This window comes from Eptesicus fuscus, chromosome 16 (genome assembly GCF_027574615.1).
Source record: "Eptesicus fuscus isolate TK198812 chromosome 16, DD_ASM_mEF_20220401, whole genome shotgun sequence".
NCBI lineage: Eukaryota > Metazoa > Chordata > Mammalia > Chiroptera > Vespertilionidae > Eptesicus > Eptesicus fuscus.
Window position 1 is genome coordinate 340440 of NC_072488.1, and position 15914 is coordinate 356353.

General features: G+C 57.9%; 1 protein-coding gene across 1 annotated transcript in view; it reads right to left on the reverse strand.

The window, feature by feature from the left end:
* Positions 1-15914, reverse strand: part of MYT1L (myelin transcription factor 1 like) — a 258267-nt gene that overhangs the window by 7802 nt on the left and 234551 nt on the right. The window contains exons 19-21 of the mRNA XM_054728327.1: positions 10133-10195; positions 7201-7284; positions 5781-6002 (exon numbers count right to left, since the gene is read on the reverse strand). Coding sequence (XP_054584302.1) covers positions 5781-6002; positions 7201-7284; positions 10133-10195 — 369 coding nt within the window. The remainder of the gene's footprint in view (positions 1-5780; positions 6003-7200; positions 7285-10132; positions 10196-15914) is intronic.

Here is a 15914-nt window from a genome sequence, read left to right on the forward strand (position 1 = left end):
AGTAAGAGCGCGTCTGAGCTGGTCTGGGCAGCGGTCAGCGGTCAGCACAGGGCGGTGCCGGAAACCTGCTCCCAGGTGCATCCGACGGATTGCGACGTGTTTGCGAAGCCAGCCTCCAGGGGCAGTGAATTCAAACCCCTCACGACTCTCCAGTGACGATGGACCACAAGGCCCGGGCGCAGGCAGGGGCTCTGAGGACTCATCGCCAGGGGTCTTCAGTGAGAGCGGCTTGAGCCCGGACTCCCCGTTGGTGGCCTCTGCCTGTACCTGTGGTCTTGGTGAAAGAGGCCACGGCTGTAGCTCCGAGAGGAGCAAAGGCCCAGCCTCCGTGCTCACGGCAGACATGAGCGTCGCTGCGGCCAAGGTCCTGGGCCTTCCACGGGCGGGCGGCTGGGTGAGCAGCCATGTGGCTTCCCCTCCGGGGAGAGCAGGTGGTGACGGTGTAGGTCTCGTGAGTGGCGGTTCCTCGGACACTTGCACTGCCAAAGCTCTGGGCTGGGTCCCACAGGCGTGGACGCGAGTGCGAGGCCCGGGGCCATGGACGAAGCCCACCGCACAGTCCTTGGTTAAGTCCCAGCCAACGATGTGGAGGAGAGCATCGGCGACCACTTGTCAAACTGCAAACTAGCATTTTGGTTCCAGGCCTGTGTCTGAGGATGTGTCTGCGGGAGCCCCTGCCGTGTCAGTGGTAGGAGGCCTGTCCTGGTACCACCCGCGTCTAGAAGGAGGCTGGCAGTTTGCAGGCACCCAGCCCTCTCCGCGGGAGGAGGAGGCAGCAGAGCTCCAGTGGGTGGGTCACCCATCCCAGGATGACGCCCCCGCCTGCCGGCCATGCCCGTGCAGACATCCGATACACTGCGACCTGACTGCAGGAGGAAACACTGTGACGTGTTTGCAGGAGGAAACACTGTGACGTGTTTGCAGGAGGAAACACTGTGACGTGTTTGCAGGAGGAGGAAACACTGTGACGTGTTTGCAGGAGGAAACACTGTGACGTGTTTGCAGGAGGAAACACTGTGACGTGTTTGCAGGAGGAAACACTGTGACGTGTTTGCAGGAGGAGGAGACACTGTGACGTGTTTGCAGGAGGAGGAAACACTGTGACGTGTTTGCAGGAGGAAACACTGTGACGTGTTTGCAGGAGGAAACACTGTGACGTGTTTGCAGGAGGAGGAAACACTGTGACGTGTTTGCAGGAGGAGGAAACACTGCAACGTGTTTGCAGGAGGAAACACTGTGACGTGTTTGCAGGAGGAAACACTGTGACGTGTTTGCAGGAGGAAACACTGTGACGTGTTTGCAGGAGGAAACACTGTGACGTGTTTGCAGGAGGAAACACTGTGACGTGTTTGCAGGAGGAGGAAACACTGTGACGTGTTTGCAGGAGGAAACACTGTGATGTGTTTGCAGGAGGAGGAAACACTGCGACGTGTTTGCAGGAGGAAACACTGTGACGTGTTTGCAGGAGGAGGAAACATTGCGACGTGTTTGCAGGAGGAAACACTGTGACGTGTTTGCAGGAGGAAACACTGTGATGTGTTTGCAGGAGGAGGAAACACTGTGACGTGTTTTCAGGAGGAGGAAACACTGTGACGTGTTTGCAGGAGGAAACACTGTGACGTGTTTGCAGGAGGAGGAAACACTGTGACGTGTTTGCAGGAGGAGGAAACACTGTGACGTGTTTGCAGGAGGAAACACTGTGACGTGTTTGCAGGAGGAGGAAACACTGTGACGTGTTTGCAGGAGGAGACACTGTGACGTGTTTGCAGGAGGAAACACTGTGATGTGTTTGCAGGAGGAGGAAACACTGTGACGTGTTTGCAGGAGGAGGAAACACTGTGACGTGTTTGCAGGAGGAAACACTGTGACGTGTTTGCAGGAGGAAACACTGTGACGTGTTTGCAGGAGGAAACACTGTGACGTGTTCGCAGGAGGAGGAAACATTGCGACGTGTTTGCAGGAGGAAACACTGTGACGTGTTTGCAGGAGGAGGAAACACTGTGACGTGTTTGCAGAAGGAGGCACTGTGACGTGTTTGCAGGAGGAAACACTGTGACGTGTTTGCAGGAGGAGGAAACACTGTGACGTGTTTGCAGGAGGAGGAAACACTGTGACGTGTTTGCAGGAGGAGACACTGTGACGTGTTTGCAGGAGGAAACACTGTGACGTGTTTGCAGGAGGAAACACTGTGACGTGTTTGCAGGAGGAAACACTGTGACGTGTTTGCAGGAGGAAACACTGTGACGTGTTTGCAGGAGGAGGAAACACTGTGATGTGTTTGCAGGAGGAGGAAACACTGTGACGTGTTTGCAGGAGGAGGAAACACTGCGACGTGTTTGCAGGAGGAAACACTGTGACGTGTTTGCAGGAGGAGGAAACACTGTGACGTGTTTGCAGGAGGAGGAAACACTGTGACGTGTTTGCAGGAGGAGACACTGTGACGTGTTTGCAGGAGGAAACACTGTGACGTGTTCGCAGGAGGAGGAAACATTGCGACGTGTTTGCAGGAGGAAACACTGACGTGTTTGCAGGAGGAGGAAACACTGTGACGTGTTTGCAGGAGGAGGAAACACTGTGACGTGTTTGCAGGAGGAGACACTGTGACGTGTTTGCAGGAGGAAACACTGTGACGTGTTTGCAGGAGGAGGAAACACTGTGACGTGTTTGCAGGAGGAAACACTGTGATGTGTTTGCAGGAGGAAACACTGTGACGTGTTTGCAGGAGGAGGAAACACTGTGACGTGTTTGCAGGAGGAGGAAACACTGTGACGTGTTTGCAGGAGGAGACACTGTGACGTGTTTGCAGGAGGAAACACTGTGACGTGTTTGCAGGAGGAGGAAACACTGTGACGTGTTTGCAGGAGGAAACACTGTGACGTGTTTGCAGGAGGAAACACTGTGACGTGTTTGCAGGAGGAAACACTGTGACGTGTTTGCAGGAGGAAACACTGTGATGTGTTTGCAGGAGGAGGAAACACTGTGACGTGTTTTCAGGAGGAGGAAACACTGCGACGTGTTTGCAGGAGGAAACACTGCGACGTGTTTGCAGGAGGAAACACTGCGACGTGTTTGCAGGAGGAAACACTGTGACGTGTTTGCAGGAGGAGACACTGTGACGTGTTTGCAGGAGGAAACACTGTGACGTGTTTGCAGGAGGAGGAAACACTGTGACGTGTTTGCAGGAGGAAACACTGTGACGTGTTTGCAGGAGGAAACACTGTGATGTGTTTGCAGGAGGAGGAAACACTGTGACGTGTTTTCAGGAGGAGGAAACACTGTGACGTGTTTGCAGGAGGAGGAAACACTGCGACGTGTTTGCAGGAGGAGGAAACACTGTGACGTGTTTGCAGGAGGAAACACTGTGACGTGTTTGCAGGAGGAGGAAACACTGTGACGTGTTTGCAGGAGGAGGAAACACTGTGACGTGTTTGCAGGAGGAAACACTGTGACGTGTTTGCAGGAGGAGGAAACACTGTGATGTGTTTGCAGGAGGAGGAAACACTGTGACGTGTTTGCAGGAGGAGGAAACACTGCGACGTGTTTGCAGGAGGAAACACTGTGACGTGTTTGCAGGAGGAGGAAACACTGTGACGTGTTTGCAGGAGGAGGAAACACTGTGACGTGTTTGCAGGAGGAAACACTGTGACGTGTTTGCAGGAGGAGGAAACACTGTGACGTGTTTGCAGGAGGAGGAAACACTGTGACGTGTTTGCAGGAGGAAACACTGTGACGTGTTTGCAGGAGGAGGAAACACTGTGATGTGTTTGCAGGAGGAGGAAACACTGTGACGTGTTTGCAGGAGGAGGAAACACTGCGACGTGTTTGCAGGAGGAAACACTGTGACGTGTTTGCAGGAGGAGGAAACACTGTGACGTGTTTGCAGGAGGAGGAAACACTGTGACGTGTTTGCAGGAGGAGACACTGTGACGTGTTTGCAGGAGGAAACACTGTGACGTGTTCGCAGGAGGAGGAAACATTGCGACGTGTTTGCAGGAGGAAACACTGTGACGTGTTTGCAGGAGGAGGAAACACTGTGACGTGTTTGCAGGAGGAGGAAACACTGTGACGTGTTTGCAGGAGGAGACACTGTGACGTGTTTGCAGGAGGAGACACTGTGACGTGTTTGCAGGAGGAGGAAACACTGTGACGTGTTTGCAGGAGGAAACACTGTGATGTGTTTGCAGGAGGAAACACTGTGACGTGTTTGCAGGAGGAGGAAACATTGCGACGTGTTTGCAGGAGGAGGAAACACTGTGACGTGTTTGCAGGAGGAGACACTGTGACGTGTTTGCAGGAGGAAACACTGTGACGTGTTTGCAGGAGGAGGAAACACTGTGACGTGTTTGCAGGAGGAAACACTGTGACGTGTTTGCAGGAGGAAACACTGTGACGTGTTTGCAGGAGGAAACACTGTGACGTGTTTGCAGGAGGAAACACTGTGATGTGTTTGCAGGAGGAGGAAACACTGTGACGTGTTTTCAGGAGGAGGAAACACTGCGACGTGTTTGCAGGAGGAAACACTGCGACGTGTTTGCAGGAGGAAACACTGTAACGTGTTTGCAGGAGGAAACACTGTGACGTGTTTGCAGGAGGAGACACTGTGACGTGTTTGCAGGAGGAAACACTGTGACGTGTTTGCAGGAGGAAACACTGTGACGTGTTTGCAGGAGGAGGAAACACTGTGACGTGTTTGCAGGAGGAAACACTGTGACGTGTTTGCAGGAGGAAACACTGTGACGTGTTTGCAGGAGGAAACACTGTGATGTGTTTGCAGGAGGAGGAAACACTGTGACGTGTTTGCAGGAGGAGAGAAAGGCTGGCGCGGGCTGGGAGGGAGGTGTGGCCCCTGGAGGCTGTAGGTCCAAGGCAGCCTCTGCCCAAGGGCACGCTCTGGGAGGAGACTGGCCGCCTGCCCCGGATGCGAGCTGCGTCGGGACGTGAGCTGAGATGAAGTTAGGGAGCAGAAGTCTCCTCCTCCCCTTAGGCCCACGTACCCGTTTGTACCATTTCAAGTTTCTATCTGAGCAATTGAGATTTACTGTCTTAACTCTAAACTATCTTCTTGAAAGAGCGGGAGGCTCACGGCTGCACATCGGAACACGCCCCCCTGTGGCCGCACTCTGCTCTGCCCTCTGTGCTGCAGGTGGCTCTGCAGGTGGACCTGGCTGCGCGGTCTCACGGTGAGCAGCCAGCATGACAGAGCACGGAAAGGAACAGCCTGGGAACCCCGCCCCCCACGCCCCCCCAGCATGGTGTCCTTGGGGCCAGCAGGAGCCTCAGTTCCTCCTCACAACCTCCCAGACGCACTGACCTCTGATTTGTCCACACCAGGATCCTGACCCTCCTGCAATGAGCCCGCTCGGCCACTTGACTCAACAGAACAGGCCTCTTCTTCCAAGACCATCTGACTGCACAGCGTTCCCCTTACGTTAAGCAAGTTAAAATGAATGGTCGACGGCTCTTCTGGAAACTTCCTGCTCTGCCTTTGGCTCAGCCATTCAAGGAGAGGCCCTAGCCCAAGACCAGCCTTGTCCCCCGGGGCCACTGAGTAACTGCGTCTGTAGAGATCCTGTTTCTCACTGCGGCCCCTGCCGACCCCTGGACATGGCTCCCTCAGTGTGGCTGTGCTGGAACGCATGGTGCTTTCCCCGGGAGCCTCCGTCTCCTTCCTGCCCCCCTCGGGGTCCTCAGCACAGAGGAGAGCTGAGGCGGGTCGCTCTTATACCTGCCGTGCCTGAGCCCTCCGCAGCCTCCAGGAAGGCCCGGCCAGGTGCACTCACCTGCGGTGTGTGAGGAAGCTGCCGCTGACGTGCCCAGAGCCATCGCATCCGGGAGTGGGACAGGACATGCCCTCCGTCTTGACCGACTTCCAGGAGAACTGGGAGCCATTGAGGTACCCGTCCTTTTGCCTCTTGGCCGCCAGGGGGCAGCCGGAGGCGCTGCGGTGGGAGGCGTACTTCCCCGTGATGTGGCCCTGGCCGTCACACCCGGGAACGGGGCACCTGAGAGCAGACAGAGGAGACACGCTTTCCTGCCTGGCCTCACATAGCTGGTGGCCTCTACAGCAACTCAAAATAACCTCCCTCTACTCCTCGATCAGGCACGACACAGACGGGAAAGTTAGCTGGGAGCACCACCGAGCGGGTGAAGCACCACCGAGCGGGGTGATGGTGTGTTTCACCTTCGCAGAAACCTGTCTGTCCAGGGCCGGTGTCTGCTGACGAGATTCCACCGTTGGGCAGAACCACGGCTTTTGTGGAGGAAATATGTCAAGTCAGTGGGAAGCTGCGGGGTTATTTTCCAAAAGGCTATTGCCTAAACTCGTGTTCTCTCAGGAGCTAGAACACGTTTGTTTGGCCATGTTCTCCGGAAGCAGGAGAGAGGGTTTAACTGAGGCCCTTGGGACAGTGTCAGCACAGAGCACGCCACGGGGACATCTGGGTAATACATGGAAAAGCCATGGGCGGTGCTGCCGCTGGAACTTCTCACAAGGCGACAGCAAAGGGCCGGCACGCGGCCGGGCCGCAGACACCGGAGCGAGCTCACGGCTCCTCACAGGCCCCAGGCTGTGGGTTTGGCCTGCATTTTTTCTTAAAACAGTAAAGTTACATTCTATACAATTTGCATTGCCTATTTATTTTGATACATTTTAATAATTTTTATTTTAATTAATTTTAATTTTGATAATAATTTTTGCAAAGACACTGAGTGAGGTTATAATCTCAGGGAGACAGCGCCAGGCTTATCATATGGATGTTTGAGGCCCAGGCTCACTGGGCGCCGGTTCGGGGCGAAGGCCTGGGTGAGCGGGAGGGCGGACGCTCGGCTCCGGCCCCCCATGCCAGGAGGCTCCGTCCCGCTGAGAGTGGGTGTAGCCACATGGTTTCCTGAGCCAGGTGCCAGCGCAGTGCTCACCCTGACACTGTGTTCCATACCTGCCTCTGCTTTCACGAACCCGCCTTTCCCGGACACAGACTGCGCTTTGCCCGGGGGAAGAGGGGCGTTTCGGGCTTTAGTTACTCAGAACATTGAACTGATGGGTATTTGCAAAGCACATCAACTACAATGTAGACATCCGATTTGGTTTGGAGTTAAATGATCTGACCCTGCAGTTGATGGACATCAAAAAGCATGTCCTCCCCACCAGCTCTCACTCGCTCCCCACGTGCCCGGTAGGCCGCGCCCCACCCGCACGCACACCTGATGGGCTCCTGGTCTTCCTTGTCCTCCTTGCTCTGCGCTATCCGGATGCCGCTCTTCTTGGCCCTCGGGCACCCTGAAAGGCTGAGGAGAAGCACGGGGTCAGCACGCCGCCCGCACCAGCCTCGGCTCCGGGACTGGGTTCTCCCAGAGCCCTGCTTCCCGCATGAAAACAAAATCTGGGTCCTCCCGGGGCAGCCCCTCTGTGCTCTCAAAGCATCCCTCCTGCAGGGGGCCTGGCCTGGCGCCAGCGCCGTTCCGTCCACTGACTGCCCCAGGTCCGCACGCGGGGCCGTGTCTCACGGGCGGGCGGCATTCCAACGCGCAGGCTGGTGGTCTGTCTGGATGACTTACTTCTTGCTGATTTCCATGCTGATGGAAACGGAGAACTTTCCTACCACCAGCAGAGCACCAGAACCCCCAGGAAAGCAAAACTAAGCATTGGTCAACATTTAAAAACGCTTGTTTTTTGCTTAAAACGTGGAAATGAAAACCCGCTGCTCACAGCCAACCCAGCACGGAGCATCCCTGCAGAACCAGCAGCTGGAGACCATCTGCCGTTTCGCGCTGGGCAGCGGCTCGGAGGCGGACGCGGAGGGGGCGCCAGGACAGGCCCTTCTCTCCGGTGAGCCTGGCTTCCTCGCGGACACTCAGGGCGAGAGGCCCGTGTCAGCCGCAGGTGAAGGAGCCAGGAGGTCCGCCGGGTGTGGGCAGAGACGGCGCTCGGTGACCTCAGACCTTCACTCCCAACTCGGGTCTGTCTGTGATTCCTTCTTCAGGGTCCAACATTAAACCCGCGAAGCCGCTCTGGTTTGCGTGAGGTGGGCTTCACGCCCCGCGCCCCAGCGGTGGGAGCTGTGCGGAGCTGGGGGGGGGGGGAGCCCTGCCTCTGGGCGGCCGTGGGCTCAGTGTCCCTCAGGCTCCGGAGGAGCTGGCTCTCGGGATGCGGCTGCCCATCCGGTCCAAACAGCGTGATCTCCTTCGTCAGTGGGTCCAAAGGGACGTGAGGAGACTCTGCCGCTCACCCCTCCCCCTCCTCTGCGGACCCGCAGGGCCACAGGGGACCCTCCAGCAGTGACTTGAACAGAATTAACCGGTCCTGCCAGGGGCGTCTGTCCCGCCGGGAATCTGAGGCCGTGGCCCTTCCTGCCTCCCGTGCAGCTGCCCCAGAGCCTCTCCCACGGGCCGGCGTGTCCGCCCTCGCTGGCCGGCACCTGCCCTGTCCTCCTGGCTGTCGCCCTTCCCGCTGCCGTGTGCTTCGGTGCCTCCGCCTCTCACCCACCTTCTCCGTGAGGAAAGCCACCCGGCTCCGCTTCCTTGGGCTACTTGTCCTGGAGACCGAGTGGTCCGCACCACGAGCTCGCCAGGACTCGCACCAGGTTCACTGCAGCCCCTCCAAGCGCCTGGACCACGGCTCCAGCACCCGGGCCCTCCTGGTCCTCAAAGCGCGTGGAATTGGGGTGCTGCTGCTGCAGCAACTCGCCTGCTTGACTCTTTACATTTAACTGGAGTTTTAAGTCCAGTTTCACTGTGTTTGCTCTAAACCCGTGGTCGGCAAACTGCGGCTCTCGAGCCACATGCGGCTCTTTGGCCCCTTGAGTGTGGCTCTTCCACAAAATACCACGGCCTGGGCGAGTCTATGTTGAAGAAGTGGCGTTTAAAAAATTTGGCTCTCAGAAGAAATTTCAAACGTTGTACTGTTGATATTTGGCTCTGTTGACTGATGAGTTTGCCGACCACTGCTCTAAACCAATGACCTTACTCTGGCTACGCTTTCTGGAGGTAACCCTGAGGCTCCCCGTCAAGACGCCTGGTAAACCCGCTCAGCGCAAGGAGACTCGTCCTGGTGCTGGCCCGTGGCAGGGCCGCAGCACTGGTGACATCGTGGGCATCACTGGCTGTCACCGCAGCCTCTGCTCGGCACCTGCAGTGGCTCCCGCAGCAATGAATTCTCCAGCCCACGATGGGGGCCGCGCCAGGTGGGCCCCAGGAGCCCAGGGGTGGTAGTAGGACCTGGCGCGGAAACAAGCCGTGCCAGCCAGCCAGCGAGCATCCCCTGGTGGGTCACTGGGTGGCCACAGGACTGGACCTCTGATCCGCCGACCAGCTCCGCGGCTCTGTGCAAACACCCTTCCTCCAGAGGGCGGGGGGCGGCGCCCTGACTCTCCGCTTGGGGGAGGGGCCCTCGCGTAGAAGGCTCGCTGCCAGGCTGCCCCGTCCTGCTGAGCTGTGGCGAGTGGCCGCTCAGGGCCCCCTGCGGCCCATTGTTCAGTTGGGCCCTGCTGTCCTCCGCTGACGCCTCTGTTCAGAAAGACCTTGTCCTCCTGGCGCTGGCTCGTCCCCCCGAACACGGTAGGAGATGCTTGCATGGACCGCAGGGCGAGGCCCACCCCGCGCAGACGCCGTACCAAAGGTGCTTTTGGTCCGCCCCCAGCACAGGCCGGGCCTGGCGGACGCTCATCGATGTGGCCCGCGTGTCGGCTCGCTCAGACCGCGGTTGCTCCTCGGACGGCGCTCTGCGCCACGTGTGGGTGCTTTCTCTGGAGTGACAGAGCGTGACGTGTGCGCTTCAGCCTTCCCGTGGGGTCAGCGCTGAGGCCCGGCTCACAGGACTGTGCCGCCTGCGGCTCAAATCTGAACGGTGAGGGTGGCAGAGAGCCTGCGCCGCAGGGACTGTTCTGGATCTTCTCTCAGTTAAGGGCACGCGTGACCGCTACCCCTGCCTTTAGAGCTGCCGGGGGCGGAGCCAGCTGCAGAGGGAGCCCTGCCAGGGGCTGGGTCTGCCCCAGGGGAGGTGCTGTCTGGGTGACCCCTCAGGGCACCGCTGCTCTGGGTGACCCTTTACCAGCGGGGTCAGCGGGTGCCGGCCCAGCAGACCCGGCAGGAGGGGGACACGAAGGGGCGGTCTCAGGGGAGCGCAGCACCCACGTACCTTCGGTGGGAAGCGTAGTTGCCGGTGATGTGCCCGGAGCCGTCGCAGCCAGGGGTGGGGCACCTGTGAGTAAACACACACACAGGGCAGTTTACTGGAAAGGAATGAAATGCCCTGGACAATTAGCTTTCTTACTTCTCCAGAAAGCGAACTCCCTTTAATGCTTACGCTCCTGCGTGAGGAGGGCATGCAGCGCAGGCTCCGGCTGCACGGACCTGGCTCCCCCACCACCGCAGACACCAACTGGGGCCGCCTCTTCCTCCCAGCCCAGCGCCACCCTCCGGGGTCCCGATGCCCAGCACCTGCCTGGGATTCAGTCCCTGCAGCCTGTCCCCTCCGGGACCCGGCCGCCCCGTCCCTGGCGCCGCTGCACGTGGGCACCGCAGGCTGGTACCGCCCCTCCCTCGGACCCGTGTGCCCAGGGGTCTAAACCGCCAGGCCCAGGGCGCGGCGCTCCACGCTCCGGACTAACTGGTCCACCCGGAAGCCAGTGCGGCAGCACCTGGCCCCGGCCCTGGGGTGAGACCCACCTGTCAGACCGGGGGCAGGTGTGATTTACCTTAGTCCTGGTGACCTTAGCTGACTCAGGGAGCATCCGCCTCCCCTGATCGGCCCCGGCACCTCCTGCCTCTGCCTCACCTCCTAGCCAGCGCCGGCCTCTTCTCTACCACACTGCCTGGCGCTAACGGGGAGAGCACGGCTGAACGTTCTAGCTATTCTGCTCCCAAGCCCTCCTCAACATGCCCTCTCAGGAGCAGACAGCTCCTCTCTCAGCTGCCTCACCTGCCAGAAATGTGAACACTGAGGACAAAAGTCACAGAGTTTAAATACTGAGCAGACGCTAACTGCTCCTAAGAGCTCTGGTTGTGCCTCCCACTCAGAGCGCCTCCCTGGACACGGGGTGCTGAGACCAGTGCAGGGACCTGCTCACAGACGGACGCCCTCCCGGTCAGACGAGCGTGGGGAGGGGAGGGGAGATACGTGAGCCTGGACGGTGTTCAATGTCACCTTTCGCCAGCTGGATGTATCAACCATTTTTGGTTCTTAGAAACTCAAATTCTCCTTCAGCCCCGAGAGAGGAAACACACAGCTAGGCCTGAGGGTGTAGAAAGTGGCAGCTGCCATATTGTCCTAGAGGTTCAAGCTTAAGCTATAGCTTGTGCTGTCGGAGAATTACAGAGCGACCGAGTGGAGGGCGTGGAGAAGTCGCTGGTGCGCGGGGGTTGTGATCTCTAACGCAGGAGCGTGAGGAGCAATGAGGGTTAGAGCAGAATCAGGGGTGGAAACAGCCGAGGTCTGATTGTTGCCTCGACTGCTGTTCAGGTGACAGCTGCTTCTGCCCGGTCACCAGGCCTCCCGTCCAGGCTAAGTGATGGCTGCCTGAGGGATGGCTGGAATGACCGGACCGCGTGCTGTCCATGGAGCCTCAGGGGGCGGCCAGCCCAGAGCCCCCGGGGGCGGGGGGGGGGGGGGGACATGCAGCACGAGGTCGTCTGCCAGGAGCTGGTCCTCAGGGGTTTCCATCTGGAAAACGGACCAGGAAGCAGGAACCTTCCTACCGGCCAGTGACACACACTTGGCCTTGCTTTTTGCTTAAAAAAAAGAAAAAATCCTAAATTTTTCCTAATTTAAGAACTCAGTGAAAATTTACTTAAAATGTATTTGTTTCAACACGAGTATACATTGTTTCAAATGCCATTTTCTATGGGGGCAGGAGGAAGGCGACATTATTCTGTTCAAGTTTAAAGTGAGGCATTACAACCAAAATCATACAAATGAAAATCAGATTTTACTAATTATAAAAGGATTTTCAAAGTAGTTTCTATGTGATTAAGCCATTTACAAATGCATCGTGTGATTTAAAACAGAGGCATTTAAAATGTCCTTTATAAACACCATAAAAACAAAACACTGATTTGGCTCATTTTTGGAGCTTTCATTCCTAGAAAGAGGCCTTGCTTTCTGAGAAGGCCTGTTTCTATCTCTGGGGTCTCCAGTTAGGCAGCTGGCCTGCCCCCTGCTGGCTGCGGGGCTGCGGGGTGTGTGTGTGTGTGTGTGGGGGGGAGTGGGGTGGGGAGAGGATGAGGGGGGGGGGAGGGGACTGCCAATGGCCAGGACTCATCCTCCTCACCGGGCTGGCCCCAGTCTGACCTCAGTGCAGAGGGGGGAGGAGGGGTGCCAGCAGCACCCAGGACGCAGGGGTCCCTCCCCCCTCCTCCCCAACACAGCCTCTTCCGGTGGTGCTGGGCCACGCCAGGCGGGACGGAGTGGTTTCCCCAAACTCCTTTTTTCTAACAGCCCTGCCTGTCCACCTGTGTGTTACTGTTCAAGACTGGAGGCTTTTGAAACTCAGAGCTACATGTGATTTCCTAGCTAAGAAATGTCAACATTCAAAATTCTGTTTCCTTCCCTCGGCCATTGTTCATCCAACAAAAGGGGTCTTGGGTCCTCAGGTGGGGCCAGCCCCGGGGCCCTGACAACGGAGAAGCCACGAGCAGAAACCCCTTCACGTCACCCAGCCCAGCGCGTCCCCTCCAGGAGGGAGCCCCTGCGGGATCCGAATCCCCGAAGACAAAACGTGGCAGCAGCACGCGCCGCTCGGCTTGGATTTGAAATGGCAGAGGAGGCTGAACTGACTGGGTTTCTATGGAAACTTCCAGGCACAGGTTCTCCCATTGGAGTGTCGGGGGCCCCAGGAAGGGCCCGCCACTCAGCGCCATCCTCGCTGCCGGGCGTTGCCACAACAATGGCCCCGAGTCTATTTTAAGCCCCGATGTACGAGGGCGTGTGAAATGAAGCACCGCTTCCCGTTCCGTCGCTCCCACTCTGCAGGTTCTGTCGGTAAAGCCACCGAGAGAGCACGTGTCCTCTGAGCATCTATCCTGGCCCTCGCGGGTAACCACGCCTGCTACGTGATGCTGCAGCTGCCCGGGGTCCAGTAAGGCGGAAGGAAAGGAATTCTGGGGACCGTGTGTTATCATCCGGCCGGAACCACTGGTCTTTTACAGACGTTTAAGAATGGTGATGGAAAGTCACTATACAAAAGCTCCAAATGTGTTTAAGTTTTGCCGTGTCTGGGCCAAGTCTAAAAAGCAGGTCCGGCCACTCCAGCTTGGAGTTCTCACGTCCCGAGCCAGCCCTGCTGTGGCTGCGGCAGGTCCGAGACGCCGGGGCCCGGGCCACGCCTCTGAGTGCCTCGTGCTCACGGAGCGCTTCCTCTACGCATTGGCCACCAACACACGGGCTCCACTCGGCCCATCGAGGACCGTCACTGGTCGCCTGACGCGGAGGTCGTGACGTGCACGCCTCACTGTCAGAGAATAACTCACTACCTACGCCCTGGGCTGCACCGCCATGAAGCCCTGCCCCCGCGCTGCACACCGTGCCCCTGACAAGGGCGGCTCGCCGCCCGTCTGCCCTTCAGCGAGCCCTGTAGCCTACACTTGTGCCGTTTCTCCACCACAAGCCACAGCCTCGACACAGGGTGACCCCCACGGAAGTCGCATCGCCACTTCGTGATCCACGAGAAAGGACATCCCAGGGCCTCCTCCAGGTGGGTCAGCCCCCTGCCGCCAAGGTCAATGTGAGGACTTGAGAACCAGCGGTTTAGTGGGAGGTCAGGAACATGGAGGGAAATGGCGAGTCTCGCACACAGAGGCCAAGAGCACTGCCCTGGGCCTGCGGGGTCTGGCTGGCCCAGGCAGCCGCCCGCCCGCTGACCAGGCCCCGCGGGGACAACCAACCGCGCCCCTGCCCTGCCCGAGCCCAGGGCCGGGACCCACGGGAAAGCAGGCCCTAGACATTTGGAGGACGACATACACGCTCCTTGAGGCATTTCAGAGAACCCTTTCAGTCTTTCTGTTCCTTTCTCCCACGGCCACTCTAGCGAGGGAACTTAGTAAGTAAAACACAAAATACGAAAAAGTCTCACTTTTTTTTCTTACTGCCCTTGTTTCAAATCACAAAAATGTAAAATTTGTCGATGGTAGAAAAATCCATCAGTGAATTGGAATGACTCAGGCTTCATATATAAAAGCCTTTGCCCAATTTATATAAGAAGTTCAATTTGAAAGCTTTTTTTTTTTTTTTTTGCCTAAAGAGATGTAACTCTAGAAATGTATTTCTTTATTTTGATATTTTTGTCACATAATTAAGAAAAAAATTAAGCCCTGACGGGTTTGGCTCAGTGGATAGAGCGTCGGCCTGTGGACTGAAGGGTCCCAGGTTCGATTCCGGTCAAGGGCATGCACCTTGGTTGCGGGCACATCCCCAGTAGGGGGCGTGCAGGAGGCAGCTGATGGATGTTTCTCTCTCATCGATGTTTTTAACTCTCTATCCCTCTTCCTTCCTCTCTGTAAAATCAATAAAATATATTTAAAAAAAAAGAAAAAAAAGAGAAAAAAATTAAACACAGCGAGGTAAAAAATAAAAACACAGGGGGTCCCAAAAAACCTATACACACTCGAACAGCTGAGAGCTCAATTTTGAAAGTAATATGTATTTTAATTAAAAACTGCCTTTATAATTACTCAGTGTGTGTACACCTTCTTGGGGGACACCTGCATTTTAAATGGAAAGATAATACACAGCGATTTTCACGCTGCACCTCCACAGCCCCCCCCCCCCCCCCCCCCCCCCGAGAAAGCAGGTCACTTCAGAGCACCCAGTTTCTTACACATTTTCCCCGAAACTCAAGGAAGATGAGACCTGGGAGACACGGGCACTTCCTCCTTTGAAACGCACTTTCCAGCCTGTGTGCTCCGTGTCCCTCCCACCTCCTCCTGCCCGAGCCTCGGGGGGGGGGGGGGGGGGCGCTGCACCTCGTGGACTGTGGTGCCCGCGGTTCTGAAAACCACACACCCACACGGACAGCACCGTGCCCGGCAGAGCCGGGGAAGACTGCTCTCGGGTTGTGTAGCGCGTGGACAGAGCCCACCTTTCTCTTCGGGTTCTGAGTGCTCCCTTTGGGAATGACACTGAGAAAGGACGGAAAGGACCTTCAGCCTCAGTCAGAACGCTGCGTGGCGGTTCCGGTGGCATGTGCACGAGGTCAGGCTCAGGTTGCTAGAGCGGAAGGGACGTCGCGGGAGAAACTCAGAGCTGTGGATTGGGGGGCCGACGGGGCTGTGGCGGGGCAGCAGGTGCAGAGGGGCATCGGGTGGGCCAAGGGGCCTTGCGGTCCGCACGGGTCCCAGCGCGCCGTGCGGGGCGAGCCAGGGCAGCCGCACGGTCTGCCAAGTCCCCGGAGGGCGTGCCCATCGCTCAGCCTGGTGAGCAGGGCGCTGCCGGGAGGTGCAGATTTTGACGTGGAGGCTTGGGTCAGCATCGGCTCAGCTCTCCCATGTCCCAGGTGAAGCCCCTCTGCCCGCCCCCCACTGGGGCCCCAGGTGCCCTGGGGGCGGCGCTGCCCTGGCGGGTGTCAGGCCGGGCGACCGGGGCTCTCGGTCTCTGGCCTCAAAGGGAGCCCAGACGGAGTCCGGCCTGCTCCGCCCGCGCTGCCGGGACCCCCGGGGTGGGCTGGCTGTTTGGGGGGCGCTGTTCATGCTCATGCAGCCCCGTTTCTCAGCCTCCACGGCACCTGTGTGGGCCTGCAGCCTGGCTGCCGGGGGGTCGGGGGTGGACGGGGAGCCTGACTCGGGCCCCTGAACGGCGTCCGGGTGCGGGGCCACACGTACCTAGCGCATGCTGCGTCCCGCATTTACGGGGTGTCCTGGGAAACTGCTGCGGAGCACATGCAGTCCGGCAGCAGGGGCGCTAACAGAGCTGGGAGCCGCAGGCCAAT